Genomic DNA, 26788 nt, shown 5'->3' with positions numbered 1-26788 from the left:
ATGCAGTTCCTTCACTTGAGAGTGGACCCTCATCGTCTGAAATGTGTCTTGGCTAATCTGAATGGCTCCTTCAGGAGAATCACACCGGAAAACACCTTCTACAGGAAAAAGTAATTGATGGGATTATTATTTGTTATCAAAGATAACTTTCAAGTCGAGTAACCGAACAAATTGACTTCTATCTTGACCAGGGTTTAAATTTTTAAGGTAAATTACTTTAGGTTGAGGTAATTTTCATGGTTTCAAGGTAATTTTACGGTAATTCTAAGGTAATTTTGGTTTGACTAGCTTCAAATTTAAGGAATTTGGAAAAGTTTTAAGGTAATTTAAGGTAAAAAGCAACATTTAAGGTAATGGCCACAAGCACAAGTTTAAATCCTGATCATGCAGGTTGCTATAAGCCCAGGGGCTCCAATAAGGAAAAAAATAGCCTAGTGGGAAAGGAAATAAAATTCAAGGGAAGTAATGAATAATCAAAATTATAATATTTTAAAAACAGTGACAATATAATGCCAGGCATGCATTTTGTTCTAACCATCCTGGCTTTTCCATCGTAAAGCTTATTACTACACCAATTTAGAAGTTTTATTCTAGGTTTGACTAGATTATGGAATAATCTGTCGGTTGAATCTGTGGAACTTACAAAGTTTAAACTTGTTGCATTTTTTATTTTTTTTATAAACAATTTGATTTAGTCTCGTTTCACTGTTGGGGCCCTTCGGCTTGAAACATTTCATTTTCAAATAGGATTATAGCTTGGCTTCTTCTTCTTCTTCTTCTCCCACTTTTATGCGGGGTCGATGTTTCTGGCCAGCTTTCTCCTTCCACCTCCGTCCCACACTTCATCACCGGTTATCCCTTTGATCGAAGGTCATCCTTGAGACAGTCCATCCACCTTCGCTTTGGTCTCCCTATTCTTATCGTTCCCTGTACCTCCATTTCCATCACCCTCCTCCCAATATACTGTTCATCTCTTCTCATGACATGACCACACCACCTCAGTCTACTTTCTTGGATCATGGATCTTATCTGATTATTACTAGCCAAGCTATAGGGTTATAGCTTGGCTAGTAATAATAATAATGATAATAGAATTGTTTTATTTGGAAGTCAGATCTTATATTAATCTGCTTCGGTATTAACTTTCGATATTATTCACTGCTTATGATGTCAAACAGAATGGCAGAATCTACATTTCAAATACTAAACAGTTGTTAAATACTAATTTGATGAATTTTTCTTTGTAATTCAACTTATATTCATCTAGCCATATGCAGAACAGAGGCCTCAGACACCCCTTCCACTTGCGTCTGTTTATGGTCTTCCTAGGCTAGTCCACACCCACTAACTTAATTAGTCCGTCAATCCAGCGTCTTCTCTTCCTTCCCCTGCTTCTTTTGCAAGCTCTGTGGACCCATTCCTTTATTCTTAATGTCCATCTATTGTCTGTCATTCTTATTGTATGTCCTGTCCGTGTCCATTTTTTCTAATTTTTTTTTTCTTTTTTTTTCTTTTTTTTTTTTACATGTTATTAGAATAACCTCTACATTAGTTTGCTGTCGTATCCTTGTTGCTCTTTTTCATTCTCTTAGTGCCATTCCCTATTCATACATATACTAATAAATTAGCAAAAGTTATGCTATATAATTTATTATTATTATTATTATTATTATTATTATTTGCTAAGCTACAACCCTAGTGGGAAAAGCAAGATGCTATAACCCCAGGGGCCCCAACAGAGAAAATAGCCCGGTGAGGAAAGGAAACAAGGAAAACAAAATTTTAAGAGCAGTAACAAGATTAGAATAAATAATTCCCATATAAACTATAAAAACTTAAACAAAATTAAACGAAGAGAAATTAGATAGAATAGTGTGGTCCGATTTTAGTGCCATATAGCTATATGAATACAAACTCCTCAGTAAACTTCTAACCTTGCAAAAAAAATCCATTTTTATATTCTAACTCACCTCTTTCATCTCACCCAAACGCAGGGACCCATTCACGCCGGAACTCCACGCCTCCGTGGAAAAACACATCGGGGAAGTAAACGACGCCTTGGTACAACGCGGTTGGTCTCCTCTCCCAACACACCTCTACAACTATCACGTCGAAATCGAAGACCCTCTGAATTCACCGCAAAACAACGCCGAAGAAGAACAAGAAACCAGAGACGTCACGCCGAAGGTCTCCAATATATCCAGAAACTCCAAAATTTCGAAAGCCGTTAATGACGGGTCCGGCAAACGGAAAGTTTTCCCGGCGATCGCCAGGAGCGCCAGAGCGGAAAATTCGATAAGAGCGGGAACTGAAAAGAGAGATGTTAACGCAAAACCTGCTGGGGAAAAAGTGTACAAGTTGTATCCGTGGATGAAGAGTTGATGAAATGAGTTGATGCCACATGCATCACCATCATGATGCTGGTTAATGGTGTTCTCAAATCGACACTTCGGGATGCTGTTCTCGTTCCAATAGATATAAATTTGTGACACGAACTTAAACAGTTTTGTTTTGGCTTCTAATACTGAAGGAACTGCTCGTTGATAAGTGCAATTGATTTACATTTAATATTTCCATCAATTTGGACCATTAGCCTACTTTTCAATTTCCAAATCGGATTTTTTTTAGCGGTATTGGTAGCGTTGGTAGGGATACTAGAAGTAGCGATGATAGTGATAGAAGCTGCACTTTATATTTCAGTATACTTGCTCTTTAGCAGCAGCAGATAGACGGGAAGAAGCTTCTTTTATTAACTGAAAGATTGGTAGCCTATCGGAAACGCCCCTGTCTGGCGATCTGCTGGAGAGGAGTTCGATTCCCGCTCAAGCTCGACAGTTTCTTAAAATGTCTGCAACCTCACCATCCTTGTGAGATAGGGATGGGGGTGCTTTGGGGGAGCCTGTAGGTCTATCTGCTGAGTCATCAGCAGCCAATGCCTGGCACTCATTGGTCCTAGCTTGAGTGGAGAGGGTGCTTGGCCGCTGATCATATATAAATTATGTATGGTCAGTCTCTAGGGCAATGTTACCGTCCCTTGCCTCTGCTATTCACGAGCAATCTTTAAACAGTTACCTAAGGTGAATATCATCTAAAGTGTATATGCATTTTACAGATTATCGACGACGAAATGCAATATGACCTTGTTGATACATAGCTTCCATAGCCAGTATTACCAACAGTTATTTCTAAGCTTAGCACCAAAGAATGAGAGTAATTTTCAACCCCCAATTCTGCTTAGTCCTTAAATAGATCAGGTAGGTTTATCTGGTTGCCTAGATGCGAGTGAAAATAACTCTAGAAGGCTTTTCAACACTCCATGTAGGCCTAAATGTCTTCCTGAGCCGAGCCAAAAAAGCTCTCGATTCAGAGCTAGTCCTAAATATGATTACTAATGACAGCACAACGAAAAATAAACATAAAACATGAGAGTTGTTTCTTAAGTAAGATGTTTCGTAATCCTGACTTCATTTCAATTTTCTAGAATACGATCTTCAACTTGAACAGTAGATAAAGCGACGAGAACAATGCGTTGTTCATAATTGAATAACAAACGCCGAATCACGTCAATTATCAAGAACAAAAGGTGAGAACATTACTTGTCCACTTCGATTAACAAACAATGAAACTTGCCCATTTAACATTTACTCGTGGAACGACTAATATTTTTTTTTTAATAATGTAGATAAAATAAACAATCATAAAAGCCAGATTAACAAATGTACGGGGGTTACAGTCATTAATTTTACACTTATTAAGTCCTCTTTTGTTTCCTATTTTTGGATGAACGGCATTTTCCTCTCCCAATAGTTGAGTAAAAATCTATGCAACATATATCGATTTGATTGGCAACCAAAGCAATAACAAATATGATCGCACATAGGGTAGCCAAAACTTTTAAATTCTTTTTTATCCATAAATCTCTTTACATAATCTGTATTTCTCCTATTAGATAATTTCAACTTTTCGAGGTTGGTATGCAATTACCTGCGGGGTGAGGTTCGTTTCGTTTAAGAACAAAATAATAATAATAATAAACGGCCGAGGTAAATCCAACGGTGTCAAATACAACGAGGCCTATATTTATAATGCTGATATGCAATTAAACTTTAATGAATCCCTACTTCATTTTAAACTCTTCGCCAACATTGATTATCAATGCTTTACAAGTAAAAATGTGGTCTTATACCACTGAACGCATCTTGCCAGGCTTGCCAATGTTTCCGCCATATTGCATTTCTCTTTCATCCTTGGCAGTTACTAAGACTTAGGATCCTTGAATCTTTAGGAGCCCCTTTCCCGTTGTTAGCAACTGAGAAGTTGTAAAAACGTCAAGAAATGTAAGTAAAATCAAGTACAAGTTATTACGTTTGCGCAAGTTTAAGGTTTCGTTTTGTACAGAACTTATAAATACACAGGCTTTGAATTTATCTGTAGAAAGTATAGTTTTATATATTCATCTACTAGCACTGTATAATTCTGTTGTACATTTGCTGTATGTTATAAATACATGTTAAGATACTATATTATCTAGCATCAAATGAAAGCATTATTTTCATTATGGCAAAATTGTTGTTTCGATAAATAAAAATATAAAAGTAAAAGCTTTGTATTTATCCTTCGAAACAATCCTATTAATGTAACATCGGCAGTGGAGCATATTATTATCATCATTATTATTTATCATATTTATTAGAAATTGAAGATTGATTGCTGTTATCATTTAGGAATCAAATGATTATTAGGTATTAAATGATACTTAAATTACTAGCGAAAATGGAATTCGCTTTAAGAAGTGGGTGAGTGCTGGGTAGTTGGGCATTTTTCTCGTTTTAATCGGTCGATTAAATTGTGAAGTAAATTCTGTAATATATAGAATAGTATGATTTAGTTACTCGAGAACTTTTTGCTTCTTAATTCAGGTTATAAGTCTTGCTGATAATTTGCAACCCAGCCACTTATTTTATTTATTTTTTTTTTTTTGTATTGTATCTCGGTTTACCGTATTTTATTTTACTTACAGCCATCTCAATACGAAAAAAATATCTTATCTATTATATTTTACTTATTTTCTATCATAATTAGCATAATATAAGAATATATGCCATTTTATATAAAGAAGATACATGCGACACTACAATAATTCGTACAACGGCTTCATTTTGTGTATTTGTGGATTCAGACGTGATGGCAGTTTGCTATAGGAGTCGGTCTTGTTCTTCAGTACATAGAGACGGATGATTCGTTATGACGACCCCTGAATAGAAAAATCCGCAAAAAAGTCTTAGGTGATTTGTAAAATCATCTAACATTAGACACAGGTGAGGTTTATTGATAAATAGGATTTAAAATTCGTTATTTAGTATCGTATGACAAAGGCATCTGTCAAAAACCAGACAGTTGGGTTACTTTGGGTGTCAGTCTTATATAATTTTGTTTGAAATTTGATGAGTTGATTACCTTAATTTTAACAGAGATGCATTACTCCCCTCCATCAAATTATAGATTTTTTAAACAATGAATGTTGATCATTAGAATTCACCCTACTCCTTATATGATGCCTCAGTAATATTGCTTTGTATAAGCCGTAACATTTTGATATTTCATTCTATCGCAAATAACATCTTATAATATATATAGTGCAATTAGTTATTAGTATTACAAATGTAGTTTGAATACCATTTGATACAGTCAAGGTTCATATGTATGGACTTGGTTCAGGGAAGGAAGATTATCTCATTCAGAAAAAAAAAAAAAAAAGCATTCAGACATCTGCTTGGTAGTAACATTGCTTAAAATACCTGTGGTAAAGATTTTAACAATTTAGAATTTTTATTGAAAAAGCATTCTCTATATTTCAAATATCAAAACAATGTTTTTAATGCTGTATAAAGTAATGCCAAAGTTGCCCCTGCTTTAATAAGTAAGCATTATATTTATAATCCCGCAAGATCAAAGCTTAGAAGCCTTTCTAGCAAGAGACACCTCATCAAAACCTTAACCTCGCCCCTTCCCCTTAAGTTATTTCAATTGTAGTCAGGTATGTAAACTCTTCAAACCATTAGAGAAAGAGCTGAAGGGCTGGTATTTTCAATAATGTGCTCCTTTTCGCCAATGAAAATGATGGTAGAGTAACTTTAGTTATCTTATTTTTCATATTAATGTGGATTGATAAAGCAAGAGTGTACACAAGTTCACACTTTTTTTTTTTTAAGTAAAACATAGAGTATTAAATCAAGGATGATAAACTTACTTATGTTCTGTGGGTTACCACATCGTATTAAAATTATTAATTATATATAGTGCAGGTAAGCTGATATAAGTTGGATTTTACTGACAAGGATGCTAATTCAGTATTCAGTTACCTTCTCTTAAAAAAAATATCCATGGAAATCTATTTATTTTAGTTTCCCACACAAAGTGTTTACCATTTTCTATGATTTTCTTGCCATATGATTTGTAAACAAACAGTTGTGTCAGGACTCAGTTGTCCATGACGTAAGTACTAAGTTCTTATTTCCTTGTCTACTTGTTTATATATTTTCAATTTTTATATTATGATTATACAGAAAGGTGTATAAAGTGTCAGATACGATAAGTAAATATGTCAAAAGCGTTAAATTTGTCCATGAAAATTGACAGACGCGAATGGGTAAGTTAGCCAGTCTCGCGCATGTGTCTCCATTTGTTACTTTATTATATAAATCATGTGTGGGATTATTGGGATATCGGTATATTTTGAATTTGAGATAAAGGCAAATTTTTAGGTAATCAACCCAGAGATATAATGATTATATCTTTATGATCCCCAATGGTAAGGAAACTTACCTCTGAAAGCTCGTACTTTAGCCAAATTTCACAAATTGTTATTTTCGCAGATAAATTTATTCTACTTTTCTCATTGTTGGCCGATTTTTTTCATTAAATCATGAAAATATATAGAATTATAATGCCTCCATTCTGTACATTCACTTTTAGGAAAAACGAAAGCTTTGCATATGTAAAATGGTGCCTTTAAAAGTAACACATAGGATATTGTATAACTTGATCAAATTGATAGTATATTATTTCTTGTTCAGACTTAGGGTTAGCAAAGGGTAGTTAGGCTATCTAAGGGTGGTGGGGTTTCGCAGATGCTACTTTGTATCTAAGTAGGTAAGAATACAGCCCTTAGGTTATGTTAGGTGGTGTTCCTTTGTTTCCCTCTTAAAATGCTGTTTTTCCATCATATTTTACACCCAGGCCGCCCCAACCAATTGCAAAAGCTCTGGGTGAATATATGCTACTTTAATATTTTGTTCGATGCATCGACCATGCAGTATACAGTATATATTTTTTTGCCTACGCACATAAGGTTTTATGAATATTTCTGTCCAATTAATGTAGGAAAAAAAAACATTATTTTCCTTATGCCCCAATGTAGGCTATTACAACGAGAGGGTTCCAGTGGGGAACCACTCGTTAAATGTATGAGACGCCTAGTTTACTTTAAACTTTTTTTTTTTTTCAGATTGATAGGAAGTTTTGGGTAAATATACAGTTGAATGAACATGGCTTCTACTAGCATAATTCTCTGGCAACAACGAATGCATAGGCCCTCAATGAATTCATGCTATATATCTCTTTTCTGTACCATCTGAGCACAACCCGATTCTCAGATTCAACCTCCCTGCGCTTGTCATGAGCTGCATTTCTCCTGGTCTACCATGTTCTCTCCTGCCCAGCGGCTTCCACTCAGGTACGTCTTGGACTAACGTCTCCCATTTTTAATATATGCCCCATCACTTCATCTTGATAATCTAACTATATTATTCACATCAGCTACCCATGCCGCCTCTTGAATTGCTGCATTTATTATATGCTTTTGGCCTTTCCTTCCCAAAATCCTTCTCAATGCTTTATTCTCAAAGGTAAAAAATGTTACAACAGATGTTACAGTACCTTATTTAAATTTAAGGAATATGTCAACAACACGCTCGGCATGGCGTACTGAAACGCATAGTGTATTTTATCAATGAACTATGAAATATGGTTGACTGCAGGTGCCCCCTTTATAGTTAAAATTAGGTCTTTGAGGCGAGGTAGAACCCGACTTGGTTCTTAGGTTAGGTGGGATACTTTAGATTTCCTGTTAACAGTGTGTGCCATATAAAATGGTTGTTTGATGCAGTTTCTTCAGGGATTTTTTTTTTTTTTCATTACCTAAGGGAATATATCAGACATGTTAATGATTCCTTGTTACTTATAAATTAAATTATTAGAAGTACTTGCCAATTACAAGTGTCCATTGTAGCTTGGACTTCCATAACATACAGTAACCTACTGTATGATGTCTAAATGCGTAGGATTGAAATGAAACCCTGAATGTCCAATGACAAGTATAATGCATGGTGATCCGTCACATAGAAGAGCCAGTTACAGACTGATAGAATGAATGGGGAGTCCCCTACATACAGCATATCATACTTGCATGTATAATCTTACGTCTTCCCTCCAAGATTTTCATTAAAATATGAGCTTATTCATGTGGCTTATAATCTAATGAAAATTTTACATATTAATACATGGTCACTTTTGTATCAATCAAGCACATCACTCAATGACATTTGGCAAACTATCCATTTGCATTATAACATACAAGTCACAGGATAAAGGTGTTTAAACTTCGTAGACATAAAACTGGGAGATGGTAAGAGATATGAGATGTTTCAAGGACTTATATGAAACACCAGAAGAAGAGGAAATGAGCCCATCACACTAGAACATGATTGTACTACGGGCTATATCAGATTGATCCTAGCCTTCCCAAAGAAGTTAAACAAAGGTATACCACAGAATTGAGAGGCAGAACCCTTGCAACAATCAAACCTGAGATTTCTCAAGCCATTGATCTGATGATGGACAATACTGTATCAGGAGCAGAGACAATGAGTCATGAGTACACTAAACAGACTATAAGTCTTTCACCAGCACCGAAAAGAGAATTTGTCCACTTTGTTAATCAACTGGTAAACCCTATGACAACCTTTTGTCCCAGTGCAGATTGCTCCTCAAAGATGACAAGAAATATCTATTGGTCAGCGGTATCACAAACATGTCTGTGATTGGTCTTCCCCACCAATGCCAAATTTGTAGACTTTAATGAATCCAAAGACCTTTCGTTTGGAAGAAATTAATTTGAAAGAATCTATTTCTCAACTGAACCTCATAAGACATTCAAACTCCTTGAAATAAACATTCTTCCTTGATAAAATCCACTGTGCAAGAAATTTTGTCATGTTTTCTGAAAACTTTCACCCACTTGTTCATTACCAGCGACTCCTGAGCCTGACTTTGAGCACTGCTAAAAGTTCCAGGCAATTTGATATAAAGAATTGATTGCCCTTGAGCTATAGGTGGAGATAATCTAGAGTTGCCTCCCATCATTCTTGTGAAGATCTTATGGAAAGAGATATCCTGTACAGTATTGGGAACCCTGACTTCTAAGGACATTCACGGTGATAACCGACGATCGACAATTCAGCAATCGATATTAGCTTTTTAAACACAAGACTTACCCGGTAGTTATATATATAGCTTATGTCCCCGACGTCAACGGCAGAAAATTCGAAACTCGCGCCAACCGCCAGTTGGATAGCCAGGTGTACCACCCCTGCACCCTAGCGAGGTACCTGGGAACCATTCCAGTGACCCTCATATATTCCCTGCCGTTGCTAGCGGCGACACGTGAATTCTACTCCGTCATTACTGATCGTTTTTCTTTTTTGGTGAAGTACAAATCTTTGGTTATTGACTCCCGCTTGTTTTTGATCTCGCTTTGGATATTTCTTGATTTTGTTTGGATTAGATGATTTTTGACCTTTGCTTGTCTGAATTCTCTTAAATTTTTCAAAATGGCCACCCCCCCTATAACTTTTAGGTTATGTGTGACTAGTGGGTGTAAGACCCGTATGGCTAAAGCCTCTCTTGACCCCCATTCTCTCTGTGTTGCATGTAGGGGTAAAGAGTGTGATTTAGGTGATTGCTGTGACGAATGTGTTTTGCTGTCAGAGGATGAATGGATTGATTTTGATAAATACAGGGGTAAACTCAAAAGGGATAGATTGAGGCGTAGTTCTTCTCGCTCTTCTAGAGATATTTCCTCCTCCCATTCATTAATCCTATTCCTTCACCTGTAGTGGTAGATCCTGATCCCACTATTGCAATTGCTAATGAACCTTCACTAAAAGATATGTTAGTGGCGATTCAAGCTCTCTGCGCTTAAGCTGAATCTTTGGCTGCGGACAGGACACAGTTGATGTCCGATGTGCGTCTTTTGAAAGGTGAAGGTGCAAGCGCAAGTGCAGTGAAGTTAAGTGCAGTGGAGGGTGCGCCTGCTCGTGTCTGTCGTCCTCCTAGTCCTAGATCTCTTCCAAGCTCCCCAACCCCTTGGAGAAGGAATGTCGAAAGGCGAAAGGAGATGAGAGGCTTTATCAAATGAGCAGACGTCCCCTCGATCGTTCCTATGGGCGCCTCCCAGGACGTTCGCCCTCACCATCGGAAAGGTGACATTAAGTGTTTTTTGTCGTCTTCGGATGACCCCCTTGCCTAAAAGAGGCTGGAAGCTCGCTTCCAGGCCTCTTAAGAGGTCCTATGATACGACCTATCGACGTCCTGCTAGTTCAAAACCTGGATGCAGTCACTGGGATTCTCCAGAGCCTTTTGAAAGGCCCCTGACCAAACGTCCTTTTAGAACACTGGACGTTTCCAAGGATCCTCCTGTGCACTCTTGGACCAGGCTTTACCTCATTCCAAACTCTCAAGCAGCGTTCAGACTGGATTTCGCCTTCTAGGCGCTCTGTTCCGTTTAGTGGTGAGGAGAACTTTATGACCTCGTCACCGTTTTCACAACGTTCGGATCCTAAATTTGTAATTCTTCAAGACATGCAAAGGACTCTCTCATCCTTTATGCAATCATACCAGCGCAGCGACAAATCTCATATCAGCGGTTGTGATCGGAGCAGCGAACCAGGACGTGTTTCCGAGCGCCCTCGTAATCGGGGATCGAAACTTCCTGCTAGCCGATACGAACGGCCTTTAGGAAGTGATCGTGATTGTTCTCCTAAGTCTGCAGTCCACGGTTCTTTTATTGAACGCGATCGAGACTGTGTGCCTGTGCGTTCTTCTAAGAAAGACGTCAGACGTCCTGTTAAACAGGTTATTGAACGCCGTTCGACTCAGGCTCCTGAACTTCCTACTGAACAGGCTGCCGATCCTCCTCCGGTTCAGACTGCCAAACGTCCTTGCAAACAGGCTACCGAACGTCCTTTTAAACAGGCTGCCAAACGTCTTATCATTCAGGAAGTTTCTCTCTCCGCCAATTATTTTAGTGAGCGTCCTTCAGGTCGCGTTTCCGGGATGATTACAGTTGAACGAGTCACTGAACAACGAGCGGTTCGTAGTACCGATTGCTTGTCAGCAGTTGACGGCAAGCGTGTTTCTGAATACGTATGATCCTGAACGTCCTATCCCTGGTCATATTTCAGATGTTAAGTTTGGATTACGATGAGGAGGCTTATCCTTTTCAAGACATCGATGCGGTTCATGTACAGGATCTTCTCGTCTCCGATCGAGCTGATCGCGAGCGTTCGGATGAGCCGCAGTCGACTCTGCCGCCTGTTACTGTTCGCAATGAGCCTATTTCTATTGCGGTTGGCACTCAGGATTTTTCTGATATTGATAGCGCTCTTAACCCTACTGTCCCGGAGGAACATCGCTAGAGAAGGAAGTAGAAGCCCAGCTTTCTCCTTTGGAGTTTGATGACGTTTCAGAAGACGAGGACTCTGTTTCTTTCCGTCATTCTGCTGATCTTAAAAAACTTATGAGAGTTTTTACGGAAGAGTTTTCCGACTTTTTTGTGCCTATAGTTCCGCGCTCTCCCCGTCTGAGTTTACTCTAGGCAAAGCCTCTAAGAAAGCCCGGTTTACTAAGATGGTACTGTCGCGTTCGTCCAAGAGAGCTCTTAAATGAATGGGTGACTGGTTACAGTCTAAGAAGGCCTTAGGAAAGACATCTTTTTCCTTTCCTCCAGCTAGACTGGCTTCGAGGTCGAGCATCTGGTACGAGACAGGAGAAGTTCTCGGCTTGGGGATTCCTGCCTCTGCCCAGGGAGATTTCTCAAGCCTCGTAGATGCTCCTCGTCGGTCGGCCATGAGAAAGACCATAATTTTTTGGTCCACTTCAGAAATGGACCACCTTCTCAAAGGAATTTTTCGGGCCTTTGAAGTTTTTAACTTCCTAGACTGGACGCTGGGGGCCTTGGGTAAAAAAGTTGAGACTTCTAAAGAGGAGGATATCTCTGCCCTGGTCCATTTGATGTCATGCATGGACAAGGCCTTAAGGGATGGCTCTAATGAACTTGCAGCTCTCTTTTCCGCAGGCATCCATAAGAAAAGAGATCAACTTTGCTCTTTTCTTTCGCCGGGGGTGACTCCCTATCAGAAGTCCGAACTCTTATATGCTCCTCTTTCTCCATTACTGTTTCCTTAAGAACTTATCAGGGAGATCTCTGCAGCTTTAGCTCAGAAGGCTACTCAGGATCTTGTCTCCAAGACCGCTAGAAAGGCTTTGCCATCCTCTTTTACCAGCCGCAAGCCTAAGGAAGATACTTTTCCCAAGTTTTCCCAGTCCTTTCGGGGAAGATCTTCCAGTAGGGGTAGCTCCAGACCTGATACTAGAAGGAGTAAGAGAAGAGGTTTCAGGGCAGGGCGAAGCAGAGTCTGCTTTCGCCTTCAGGCAGTGGGTGCCAGACTACTCAAATTCTGGCAAGCGTGGGAGAAGAGAGGGGCTGACCAATGGTCTATTCAGATCTGGAGGGAGCGTTACAAGATCCCCTTTCTAGGGAGCCCTCCCTTGGTCTCAGTTCCCGTGGATCTCTCTCCCAGATACAGAGAGGAGGCAAAGAGACAAGCTCTTTCGAACCAATTGTCTCTTATGTTAGAAAAGGGGGCCATAGAGAAGGTTCAGGATATCCGTTCACCTGGTTTCTACAATCGGCTATTCCTGGTACCCAAGAACTCGGGGGAATGGCATTCAGTTCTGGACGTGAGTGCGCTGAACAGGTTCATCATCAAAACGAAGTTCACCATGGAGACTTCGAAGTCAGTGCTAGCAGCAGTAAGGAGGGACGACTGGATGGTCTCATTAGACCTTCGGGACGCCTACTTCCACATCCCCATCCCCATCCATCCGAGCTTCAGACCCTACCTCAGGTTCGTTTTCATGGGAGACGACTTCCAATTCAGAGCCCTATGCTTCGGTCTTTGCACAGCGCCTCAGATCTTTACGAAGCTCATGCTGAATGTAGCAAAGATCTTACATTCAAGGGGCATAAGAGCCTCCCTGTATCTCGACGACTGGCTTCTCAGAGCGCACTCTTACGATCACTGCCTGAAGGATCTTCAGACAACCCTGGACCTTGCGAAAGAACTGGGTCTCCTTGTAAACAAGGAAAAATCTCTCTTGGTTCCATCTCAAGAGATTTTATATTTGGGGATGACGATACGGAGTCAGATTTTTCGGGCTTTTCCGTTTCCCTTAAGGATAGAGCAAGCCAAGTTGAAACTAAGATCGTTTCAAAGCAAGAAAGTTTGCTCAGCAAGGAAGTGGATGAGTCTGATAGGAACCCTCTCCTCCTTGGAGCAATTCGTCCCACTGGGAAGGCTGAATCTTCGTCCTCTCCAGTTCCATCTCAACAGCCATTGGGACAAGGAGAGGGACTTAGAATCGATGTCCATTCCTATCACGAACCCCATCAAAGTCTGCCTTCGGTGGTGGGAGGAACCAGACAAGTTCCAGGAAGGTCTCGACTTGTCAATGAAAAGCCCAGACCTTGTGTTATGCTCCGACACCTCGGACACAGGATGGGGAGCAACCCTAGACAAGTTAGAAGTCTCGGGTCTTTGGACAGAGCCCCAGAAATCCTTGCATATCAACCACAAGGAGTTATTGGCAGTTCTTTTAGCCCTCAAAAGTTTCGAGGCTTTAGTCACCAACAAAGTAGTTCAGGTCAATGTGGACAACACGACAGCATTGGCATACATCTCAAAGCAAGGGGGAACACACTCGATATCTCTGTACGAGACGTCAAAGAATCTCCTGGTGTGGGCAAGAGAGAGGAACGTTATAAGTCTCACACGATTCATTCAAGGGGAGAAAAACGTTATGGCGGACAGTCTCAGCAGACGGAATCAGATCCTTCCAACAGAGTGGACCCTCAACCTTCAGGTGTGCAAGAGCCTGTGGCGTCTTTTGGGTCGCCCTTGCATAGACCTTTTCGCAACCTCGAAGACGAAGAGGCTAGAGGCGTATTGCTCCCCTGTTCCGGATCCAGAAGCAGTCCACATAGACGCTTTTCTATTGGACTGGTCCAATCTAGATCTCTACGCCTTCCCACCTTACAAGATCCTGTACAGAGTAATACAGAAATTTGTGACATCCAAAGGAACCAGGATGACCCTAGTGGCTCCCTATTGGCTGTCAAGAGAATGGTTCACAGAGGTACTGGAATGGGTGATAGACACCCCAAGAATTCTTCCTTTAAGAGCAGATCTTCTCAGACAACCCCACTTGGAAAGATTGCATCAAAATCTCCACGCTCTTCAGCTGACTGCCTTCAGACTATCGAGAGGCTCGTTAGATCTAGAGGCTTTTCGAAGGAGGCAGCTCAGGCTATTGCGAGGGCAAGAAGGACTTCAACCATCAAGGTCTATCATTCTAAGTGGAAGGTTTTCAGAGAGTGGTGTCGAGTCAACTCTCTTTCCTCATCCAGTACCCCTGTAGCTCAAATTGCGGATTTCCTGCTTTATCTTCGAAGGAAGTGCAATTTCTCCTCCTCTACTATCAAAGGCTATAGGAGTATGTTAGCTATTGTGTTTAGGCATAGAAACCTTGACCTCTCTGGCAATAAGGATCTGCAAGAGCTTCTCAAGCCTTTCGAGACTTCAAAATGACGGAACCAAGATTCTCTAGCCTGGAATCTGGATATTGTTTCGAAGTATCTCATGAGCGACAGGTTTGAGCCACTGGGTTCAACTGCCTTGAAAGACCTCACTATGAAGACTTTATTTTTGGTCAGTCTTGTGACAGCCAAAAGAGTGAGCGAGATTCATGCGTTTAGCAAAAACGTTGGATTTCGTAATGGTAAAGCTGTCTGTTCCTTGCAGTTGGGCTTTCTTGCCAAAAACGAACGCCCTTCTCAACCTTGGCCCTAAGCATCCGAGATTCCAAATCTTATGGATCTGGTTGGAGATGAGGTAGAAAGAGTCTTTTGCCCAGTTAGAGCTCTAAGATGCTACTTGGAGAGAACAAAAGACTTACGAGGCAAGTCTGAATCTTTGTGGTGTTCAGTCAAGAAGCCCTCTTTACAGATGTCTAAAAATGCCTTGTCATATTTTGTCAGGCTTTTAATTAAGGAAGCTCATATTCATTGTAATGAATCAGACCTTGGACTTTTAAAGGTCAAGTCTCATGAGGTCAGAGCGGTGGCAACGTCGGCAGCATTCAGGCAGAACAGATCTCTACAAAGCATAATGGACACGACCTTCTGGAGGAGCAAATCCGTGTTCGCGTCATATTATTTGAAAGGTGTTCGGACTTGTTATGAGGACTGTTTCACTCTGGGTCCATTCGTAGCAGCGAGTGCAATATAGTGGGTGAAGGATCCACCACTATGTTCCCATAATCCCAATAACCTTTTCTTCTCTTAGTACTTTTAATTGTTTTTATGGTTGTTTGTGGAGATTGTGTCAGTCTTCCACAATCATTGATTTTGTCAGGTGGTCATGTTTGTGCCTTGAGAGCACCCGGAATTGGTTATTGGAGGAGGTTCTGTCATGATGAGGTTTTGACACCAGTTTGACAGTCCCTTCGAGATCTTCAGCCCCCTGGGAGGATCGCTGGATCTCATAAAGCTAGCAGACATAATGAGGCAGAGTATCATTGAAGTTAGCTTCCTTATCAGGTACAAACCCTTAAGTTTTGTTTTAATTAACTCTTAAGTAGAATTCCAGATATGCTAGCTGTCTCTAACCCTTCACCAAAGGTGTTAATCAGCTATATATATAACTACCGGGTAAGTCTTGTGTTTAAAAATGATATTTTCATTAATAAAATAAATTTTTGAACATACTTACCCGGTAGTTATATATAATTTTAGTCCCACCCTCCTCCCCTCTAGAGACTAGAGGCATGGAATATATGAGGGTCACTGGAATGGTTCCCAGGTACCTCGCTAGGGTGCAGTGGTGGTACACCTCGCTATCCAACTGGCGGTTGGCGAGAGTTTCGAATTTTCTGCCGTTGACGTCGGGGACGTAAGCTATGTATATAACTACCGAGTAAGTATGTTCAAAAATTTAATTTATTAATGAAAATATAATTTTTGTGGTTATTATCATTCCTAAATATAGAATCCTCAGAGTTAGAATCAAAAGAACTCGTTCAAAATTAACCAGCAACCTAAGTTCCAACATTTGTTGAACCCTGATTTGCTCTATAGAACCAATAGAAAATGGCCTGTTGTTTCTGATTCCCAGAAATCTTATCTATTTGGAGCTGGAAGTTATTATCCTGTTGAAGATTAAGGATCTGTCTAGAGACTGAAAAACAGGTATTTGAATGACTAAACTTTCGAACCATTCACTGACCGAAGGATATCCATTAAATTTATTGAAGGGAAATGCAAAAGTACGGATCTGTCAAGTCTATCAAAAACTTTAATCTTTTTCTTTTTTGCCCCTAGGACTGTTGAAGGTGATTCCTTAAAAAAGATTTGGTGAGAACTGTAAATATCTAGAGTTGGTCTCCAGCTACCGAATTCATTTTGGACTAGGAAACACCTATTGTAAAAACCTTAGATAAAGATCCAAGACCTTTTCAATTACATTCTTTCCTGAGAGTCTTGCATCTCTATTTTCAAAATATAATCGTTTCCTGAATTGTTGAGATAACTTGGCAAATGTATCGGTTCCTTGGAGAAGGGAGGATTGGGAAACAGGGATTCGATATTCATCTTACCCACTTGCGGAACCCACATTTTGGGATGCAGGCTTTCCCATAGTTGATGACATTGGGAAGATCTTCCTCAAATTCATTCTTAACTGCTCCGACTAAATGACTGGTCTCCCTCTGTGCTATCCCTATTTTTTGTCTTCCCTGCCTGATAAATCCTGTATAATTCAACAACAGGCTTTCCCTTTTATTTACTTCTAATGGTACCTTTGTGCCTGTGCTAGGCAAGGGTCTCGTTTCAGTAGTAGAGGTACTAGCACCTGCATTAATGCTATTAGAAAATACTTGAGATGTGTTAGTGGCCTAGCTTACACATGATCGGGTCCACTGTCATCCAAAAAATTATTCAATTCTTCGGATTTCCCTGAAGTTTTAAAAGAATTTTCTAAAAATTCTCTCTTGTTCTACAGGAACCATAGGATATTTAATGCCATCGATATAGGAAGAAAGTAGTTGATCATGATTCCTACAGTACTTCAGTGATCGTATGGATATTAGGATTGTCTACAAAATCAGTCTTCAATATCAGAATTTTGTGGTCATAAGAGCAGACTGAATCACAGAATTGCGAGGGCTGTAGAGTGCGAGGCTCTTGTAGTGGTAATTGACTTTGTCAACACTGTGCACCATCAGAACCCTTTGTGAATGATATACTAGAACTGCTTAGCAAAACTTCTAGCAGTTAACCTAGGGTTCTAAACAGGGTAGGCTAAGCTAGTATCACAGCCTTTGCTCAAAGACTATTTGGTCTTTTTACATTCAACAAACAAATCAAAATTACCATCATCAAGTAGATTAGTCTTCACAGAGCTATCAAGAATTATTAGCAATTCCAGAAGATATGTTATCACTAGTGCCGTAACTTAAATCGCAAAAATCACCCAATCTGAAAGGGTCACACATTGATACATCCAACACGAGGTTGACAAATTTTTTTTAAACATGAAAAGGCTGAAGTACTTTATTATCAAGCCAAGGTTATTGCCTTTACCAACCAGATTATCTCAATGCTGTACTAGAGGCCTAAGGGTATACCTCCATATAAAACTGGTCTTTGATTGAGAAGCAATACAGTATGAACATCAGGGGAGCATCATGAAAATAAAACGTTCTAAATATTGAAAAAGTAGCGACTGAAAAAGCACTTCATCCACACTCGGTAATTCTCAGACTGGAGCTGTCAGAATTTTACTCTAGCCCCCTGCTTTGCTACTTGCTATTTTCTATCTGCATTGATAAAGTTAAATTTGTGAAAGCATTAGTGTAATGGTAAACAAATAATGTGTACCTGCATAAATCTTGAAGTGAAATAGCTGAGTTTTGTGTTCTAAGCTGGACTTCATATAAGATTAAGGTTATGAATAAATACATTAAATTTATTACATTTTCTATTGAATATAGTTTCAACATATTTGACAAGATTGCAGAGACCATTTATAAATGCAAAATATACAAAAAAAAAAATTAATAGCAAAAGTTAACAGTTTAAGAAGCGTTTCCAAATTACAACTTTTTATTGATCCCTCAAAACACACCTGAAAATTTGAAGAAAAATTTACAATAAATTTTAATGAAGAATGTCATTAGTTCATATTACAGTATATAAAACTGTAGTCTTACATATGCCCTTATTCATGACTGCTAACTGGAAGTAAGGCTTGAAGTTGAAGAATTATTGATTGAAAGCTAAACAGGTAGATATTGTAAATATTAAACTGCTCAACTAAGTGCGCTCACAAAAGGAAATGGGAAACATTTGAAGGATATACTTAAATGTAAGAAGTAGGAGTCAGTGTTTTGCTGAACTTTGACTTCTGGGAAAAAAACCATTATTCTCTAGAAATGAGTTTATGAATTTGGGCTATATATCCAAGCACCGAGGTCTGTGTGGCTGTTCAGCACTCAAGTGAATTTTTTGTGGAAAATCATGCTGTTACACTAAATTTTATGTGAGAGAAGACAGCAGGTAGGGGGCTAAAGTTTCAAAATAGAATAACAATTGCAGCTAGGAGCATAAGTAGCCTACAGTGTGCTGCACTGACGGCACTTGCCCTGTACCTCCTTACAGGGCCATTATTCCATAGGTTTTATTCGGAGAGGTTCGGAATTAACAATACTTTATAGGTCTTATTCCTATCAACCAAATGTTTATGTCGAGCAGTCTTCACTTCATGGATTATGTTATTTAGCATATTTGTTTGCCATTACTTCAATAGTTTCTTTTCAGTTTCTGCTAGTGTACGGGGGTGCTTTCCATGTTTTGAACTTTGGATTATTAGTGTTTTTAACTAAGGTTACAGTTGCTATAGTAGTAATAGTCAACTATCAAAAATGTTTTTAAAACAGGAGTAAATACTGATTGTGATATTCTTCGATTACACAGATGTGTAACAAAGCGAAAAGATTTTATCGACATTGAAACCCAAATGTTGATGACATTAAGGTTACAAGACACCTGTTCAATATTCCTTATCAATACACCATTGTTTAATCATTTAGTTTGCTTTCTATTTTTAATTTCATATCTAGCCTTATTCCAGTCAGACTAAATAAGGGCATATGTAAAATAAGGTTTTGTACAGTTGCATATCGTTGATATAAAGTGGCAATATTCATCTTTTGCATATACAATACAGTACTGTGTCGAATCCAATATCCTAATGTGTTTATCTAGTACTGAAAATGTTTAATTTCTTAAAATCATTACAGTAAAGTGTCATGAAGTAAAATTTACATTTCTTATCAATATAACAAAATATTTCTATGATTAGATGCTCTTCTACTTACAAGCACTTTTAAAAAGGTAAAATAAAGTAAAATTAAGAAAAATACCTTCACATTGCAGCCTAGCACTCAACCCTGAATGTTCTCGGAACAGTAATTGTAACTTGCAGTTGGGCAATTGTCTAATACAAAGCCTGTTTTAAGATAATGTTCCAATCATCTAATATAAAGCCCATTTTAAAATAATGTTTCAATCGTCTTATACAAAACATGTTTTAAAATAATGTTCCAATCGTCTAATACATAGCCTGTTTTAAAATAATGTTAAACGTTGTACCATATGTAAAAGAAGATAACACAATAGGTGATCTGAATTACAAAAGATGTTAATGTCAGAAATATATAACATATTAGATCAAACTTTTTGGCTGTAGTTCGAGGTTTTCTGGTTTTTAATAGGTTTCATAACCTCCACTAATTATTTATTTGCGCTGTATCAAATTATTATATGTAGTTTTAGGCAATATCTGATTATGATGAAACAATTCAATCATAATACTGTACTGTATTAGTGTCCCCTCTATTTATTGCACTTGAGTTTTTTGGAAATTTCCACTCATAAAGGGACTGTAGTGTATGTTGTACCGCTTGTGTTAGGGGTTTCCCCATATAAGTTGGCATAATTTGGAATTTCATGTCGGTGGGAATACTGTACCGTATATGATTAATGGGCCGGTAGGAAGAAAACTTTGTTAACAAGTTAACTTGCAATGTGGTCTATAAAACAAAATACATAGTATTTCATATAGGTTTTTATTAGATATGAAGGAATGCAAATGGGTATTACTTACTACAGTACTGTATTGGAAGAGTGCACTGCATGAAAACAAATCGATTAAAAATTGAAAGTGAACGTCTTGCTATCAAACTTTTGTAACGTTGATGAATCTGAAATTAAACTGTTGTAAGTAGAGGAGCATCGATTGAGTGAGTAATTCAAATCTCATACAACGTTGATTTTTTTTTTCATTGACTATTAAGACCTTAATATTAGTAATCAAATATTTTTTTTGACATGATAGACTAAATTTCTTTGGTTTCGAATTGTAAGCAACCATTTTGCCTTTAGTAAAATGTTACTTATTCATTATGAGTATCTAAAACATAAAGTACAACAAATCATATCCTGAGTACTGTACAGTGAATAATTAGTTCAATAAGCCTTCAAAACAAATTGAATGAATTTAGGGTGAAGTTTCTGTGAAACTTTAATTATTTACTCGTGAAAGAAAATTCATTGGTTCAAGAACAAAATTTGCCTGTCAGCTTACATTAAATGTCACTCAAAAGGCAAGAATAGTTTTCTTTCTTTAGCCTTTACACTTCCAGTCTTCAAGTTCTTGCACTAATGTAAGATATTTCAAAATCAAAATATGCCTGACAGAATAGTGGAAACTTAAAGGCATAATTAGTGTGAGAAACAAAGACTAAAATATACCCTACGAACATTGCCAAACAATTATAAAAATTTCAAGAACAGTCTTAAACTAAAACTCCCTTTTACAAAGCTCTTACAACAAAGAAACTCAATCTAATGGGTCTTTCGTAGTATCTCATGTAGAGTATGAACTCGTTGTCATTATTATAAATTCATTCATTTAAATTTCAAAGTCTTATTGCACAAAAATATCATGGTTAGTAATGGGGACAATATTACAAGTTATGAATATATATTTCCGATAAGCGTATGTTTTATAGCGTTTGTATAAATGTATGATTGCATACAGAATTTAAAGTTACACACTTTTAAAAGTCATAAAACATATAATATATTTACAAAAATGCATACGTAATTATTTTCACCACCTTATTTCTAAGTACAGTATCATATATATACGTATATTTAACGAACATCAAGATACTTTATATTCTCAGTACATTACAGGTATATGAATTTCCATATACAGAGTAGTGATATGTAATTTATGAACTGTATATATGTTATACACTGAATTTCTTACGACAGCAAATATAAAAAAACTTAACCATTATAAATACTTTAATGTTAATGGGGGAATTCTTATTGCTAAGACTGAATAAAACCTATACATAGAATACTGTACATACAGTACAGAAGTTTTTTAAATTTTAGTCTTAAGCCACTTGGGAAAAATTTTGAATTTATATTAAAAATGGTGATAATTTACAATTTGTGAAAATGCACATAATGCTAATGATGATGATAACAGTTATCACCATAATAAATCTTATAGTATTAATATGGCAACTAATCTTATATTATATGGATACTTTATTACGCTTACAAGATTCTAAATGTCATATTAATGTGGCAAGGTTGTTTATGTATTTAAAAAAAATTAAGATTCAGCCAAAGGAATGAAATTCAATATAATTGTACATAAATAATACAGTATTTTTCTCAACACAAACTATAATTAGTTTTCAAGTAAATTGTACATATAATAGACATTAAACAAAACAAGAACTCTAACTTTACACATACCTTAAACTGGTACCTTAAATTGCTCTTATATCACTGTCCATTACCACAAGTGTTTTATAACCAATATTAAATGGGTAATGCATGGAGGCTATGGGTATTCCACTTAAACAACTAATTTCAGATCTTAAACATAAGTAGGTAGTGAGAATTTGCCTATCTTGTGCTAAAGCTAAATACTGTAAGGAAATGGGCTGAATTAGCTTAGGTAGAAGTTTAATTATATTGTACACGTGATTGTGCATAGAGGATGCGACAAAACTTTAGTCCGATTGTTTGATGAACACGAATGTTGTTTGTTAAGCGGATTTTAGCTAAACTCGAACGCCTTTATAATTCCCCACTTCTTCAGACTAACTGGGATTTTCTTTTTGCTTTTTCTCCCAAAAAGCTCTAAGACATAGAATAGCCTGTTGCAATCTTGTTCCATTTATTGTGTATTGCAATGCTTGTGAAATTTCCAATTTGCTATTATGACCTTGTCCATAACTTGGATGCCGTATCCTTTGCTTTTACAATATTATAAATCCACTAGTATGTGCAACCTGTTAAAAATTACGAAAATTTTTAGATAGATATACACACAAATTCTTCTCTTCCCACCCCCTCCCCCTTTCATAACTACAACACGGCAGATTTGGCAATTTGTGGGAGGTCGCAGTTTCAGAGTGTACCACCCTTCTCATTCTGGACACGGAGAGACTAAGGAGTCATGTCATACGTTTAGCAATGCTGCTCAGCATGACAGGAAAGAAATAGTATACAGTTCAGTATACAGCATATATTTATATACAGGGTGGTCCAAAAGCAGTTGGACAGTATATGGATTAGGTTTATGTATTTGATGTATTATTTAAAGTTTCTTTCGCTTCACAATGAAATTTAAGGGCTTTTGTATTATTGTTCACAACATTTAATTGTCAATGCAATAATTATGTTAGTAAATATAATTGTATGTATATGTAATCTAAAAAAAAATTTAATCATTTATTGTCCACCTTTTTGGACCACCCTGTCACATAGCATCACTTGCTCTTTATAGGGGAGATGGTTATCAGTCTTACATGTTGATATAAAGCTCTAAGCAAAGCTTCTTTTCTTAAAGTTGCAGACTCAAACCAAAGCTTCACAGGAAAGTTATAAACACCAAAATCAATATAAAAATTACATAAAGTCACTTATAATCAATCTAAAAGAGCTCAAGAAGGAATAAATCCCTAATCAGTACAGATGCTAATTAAAATTATTAGTTAATGAATAGGGAAATATGAAATGACATTGCATTTCACCAGTAATCTCTGCACAGATCATTCAAAGCATTTACATTGACTAATTTTGAAAGATTTACTTTCTGGTAAACCAGCAGCTCAAGGTACATGTAAAGTAAGATTGTCTCTATTTGCGAAGGCATACATTTCATGAAAACACCTGTAGAAAAATACCTACTGACTAATGCCATAGACTAAATTAACATATGTCAAAAGAAACTTACTTTAGGTTCAAAAGTTAAGTAGATTGATTTTTTATGTTTCTAGCTTTCTTTGGATGGAATTGGATTATTATGAAAATTCTTCATTATGCAAAACAGAAATTTACAATGAAGCTTAAAGTTTAAAAATTATTACAGTTTTGTAAACAAATAGATACTATTTTTTTTATCTACGCATATTAGTGTACAGTATACATATATACCTATACATATATGTTAAGAATATGTATCAAACTTTAAAAAGGTTATTCTGATTAAGGGGTTTTGGCTATATGCACTATGTCCACAGACATATTTCGGAACATGTGAGACCTCTGCATGGGTTATGCAAAAATCAAACAGAACTGCACCGTAATAGTCTTATTCTTATGGGAAAAGCTTTTTTATTCTCAGGCTTATCAATTACAATATAGGAAGAATGTTCCTTATTACAGTAATACAGACAAGAGAGAAGCAAAGAAGTACTGACTAGATTAGTGGCCCTTATTTTAAGACCCTAGAACAATGGGGAGGGTGGGCTGCGGTACCCTAGCAGTACCAACCAAACTCGGCTGAATCCTTTGTCAGGCCGGGAGGAACGAAAATAAGAAAAATCCCCTTTTGTAGTTTTTTATGTGTCGACTACCTGCCAAAATTGGGGAAAGTCCCATGGCTGATAGATAAAACTAGTAAGTTTCTAAGGGAAATTATTTCACTAAACAAATTTAGTCTGCGCTCAATACAAAATTTTTAATAATTCTTTCTTTATCTTGCTGTCCAACGTCTTCTGACATTTGCTTCACAGCCCTACTTTGGGGTTATCCTATTGGAAGTGATTAGCCTCACTGACCACAGCATCTAAGACGTATGAATATATAAAATATATTCAAATTTTACAAATCGTAAAATGTAAATCTTCTAAGGCATAGCCTTAGTAAAAGATCAAGGTTGTAAACAGGAAAGCTGTAGATAACAGGAGTTATTGTAGTACATGTTTTCTACTGGTAAGAGCTCAATAATCATAGTACTGTTATTCACGTTATGGCACTAATTCTTAAGACTAGATTTTTTAATAAATATAGCTGTGGAAAACGCAGCGTTCTGTTCCTTGAATGCAATAACAAGAAAGATACTGAAGCACCGCTTTTAATAAAGACTTTGAACTAACTCTATTAAAGATTAAAACTAATTGGTTAACATGATTATCTGTCAATTCAGTAAGTTGAGTGTATTCATCATTAGATAAAATCTTCATGAATTTGTCTTTCCAATAAGTAATGCATTTATCATCCACAGGTAAAAGCTTCGCGAACATTTCAAAATCAAGAGGATCAACACATACAGGATATAACTTCAGCATCCATTATTGCCCGGAGATAACCGTCACACCATTTCAGGAAGGCCTCCACCTACACTGATTGCAAGTTATATTCCACCTAAAGAATCAAATAATATTCAGGTATTTTTCAAACAAGTTATTAAATTATTAATTACAAAATAGATTATATGACATTATTATTATGCTATTTCATATCAGCATTTTTACAGTACTGTACACCATCCTTATTTTATAAAATTACACTAAGTGACAGGCTACGTGATTACTAACTGTTCAGGAATAATCTTGAAAGCTAATCATATTTTATTATGCTATGTAATCATACATTAAATGCAATACAGTATTCCCTTTACTTAGTTTTATATTAAGACATGTTGAAGTACGCTTCAATATATTCCACCCTTCCTAAAAGTTCATGTTTTAAAAATATTCAGATCATTAACTAACCCATTTTATCCTCACAGAAAACTGTTATTTTCACAAAAATGGAAGTAAACCCAGGAAAATGGATTAAGTAGAAACCTCAGTACTGAGAAAGAGAAAGATTATCACTGATGATACCACAGTCTTCAATATGAACATGCCTTTCAAGTCCATTTCCCCCCCCCCCCCCCCATAAGACTTTTTGTTTGAGATTATAAATGTTATTTGTAGGGGTACACTTTTTTTTTTTTCAGGCAAACAAGTTTGCAAAGACCATGTATTCGAAGGAAAAAATTAAAAATCTTTTGTTCTATGGCTACTGTGGATTCTTGTTAGTAAGATTTATGTGTAGCAATATTCATATTCACAAGCCTCATATCGATGGTTGACATGAATGCATAGTTGTTTTGGTCATGTTTATGCAAAGAGAAGGTGGACAGAACAAGAATGGAAAGGCAAAAATTCAGATGGTAAAATAACGTGGCAAATGAAGTTTGGGAAAAATGAAAAGAGCAAGAAATTAACACCATAAAAAGGGCAACTGTAAAGGAAAATAGAACAAAAAAAATTACAGTGAATGTTTTAAACCTAAAACCTTTATCTTCATCAAGGAATGTTTCAACTCAAGTCTTTAAACAAGGGGTTTTTCAAATTGAGACCATATGTGTGGAAGGGCTGACCGGAAACAGCTACCTCAAGAAATTGATACAAGTGAAGACAAGAAAAATAAATAGAGATACGGTACTAATACCAACCTTTGTCCATAATCTGAGAGGATACCCTATAGAAATTGTAATCATTTGCTTAATTTAGAAGAATATGAATGTCATGGAAACAACAACCGTTATCCTTCTAATGATATTAAGGTAGTCTCGATATCATTAAGACTAAATTCTGTATTCCATTCCATTCCTAAATTAAGCTTACATTAAAAATGCAAAACATCATAGGACAGTGGATGAGAAGTACACTAAGTACTATAATTAAGATTTGGACAACCAAGTTGAATTCGTAGACTCTTGGTTTCGCGCAAAGGATTTGTTTTTAGATGGCATAATATAAAAAGTTTGACATTTACTTGGCAGTTGGAAGAGATAAAATGTAATCAATGAAAAGTAAAAGATGATAATTTAAGCCAAGCTAGAGATAACCCCCTTTAGTACTTATGTGTAGTGTGTGTTGCAAGACAATATATGTGGTACCTGCCTATGAAGACTAGATGAATAAGGATTGTGTACAAAATGACCAAAGGCATGACTGGGTCTTC

At 37.1% G+C, this 26788-nt stretch overlaps 1 protein-coding gene and 1 long non-coding RNA gene across 3 annotated transcripts in view; both read left to right on the top strand.

The window, feature by feature from the left end:
* The window catches only part of LOC137619625 (sialate:O-sulfotransferase 2-like), a 92080-nt gene extending 88045 nt beyond the window's left edge, over positions 1 to 4035 (top strand). For both annotated transcript variants that reach the window (XM_068349819.1, XM_068349818.1), the window contains exons 9-10: positions 1 to 110; positions 1995 to 4035. The exon at positions 1 to 110 is cut by the window's left edge and continues 64 nt beyond it. In XM_068349819.1, the coding sequence (XP_068205920.1) occupies positions 1 to 110; positions 1995 to 2382 (498 nt within the window). In that variant the 3' untranslated portion in view covers positions 2383 to 4035. The remainder of the gene's footprint in view (positions 111 to 1994) is intronic.
* A 1148-nt stretch (positions 4036 to 5183) lies between these two features.
* Positions 5184 to 25450, top strand: LOC137619626 (uncharacterized). The gene is made up of 3 exons (XR_011039938.1): positions 5184 to 5318; positions 7508 to 7735; positions 25056 to 25450. It is a non-coding gene; the product is annotated as an uncharacterized lncRNA (long non-coding RNA).
* The last annotated feature ends 1338 nt before the right edge of the window (positions 25451 to 26788 follow it).

The sequence above is a fragment of the Palaemon carinicauda genome, chromosome 26, assembly GCF_036898095.1.
Source record: "Palaemon carinicauda isolate YSFRI2023 chromosome 26, ASM3689809v2, whole genome shotgun sequence".
In the NCBI taxonomy this organism is placed as follows: Eukaryota; Metazoa; Arthropoda; class Malacostraca; order Decapoda; family Palaemonidae; genus Palaemon; species Palaemon carinicauda.
This window is presented reverse-complemented; position numbering and strand designations above follow the sequence as displayed.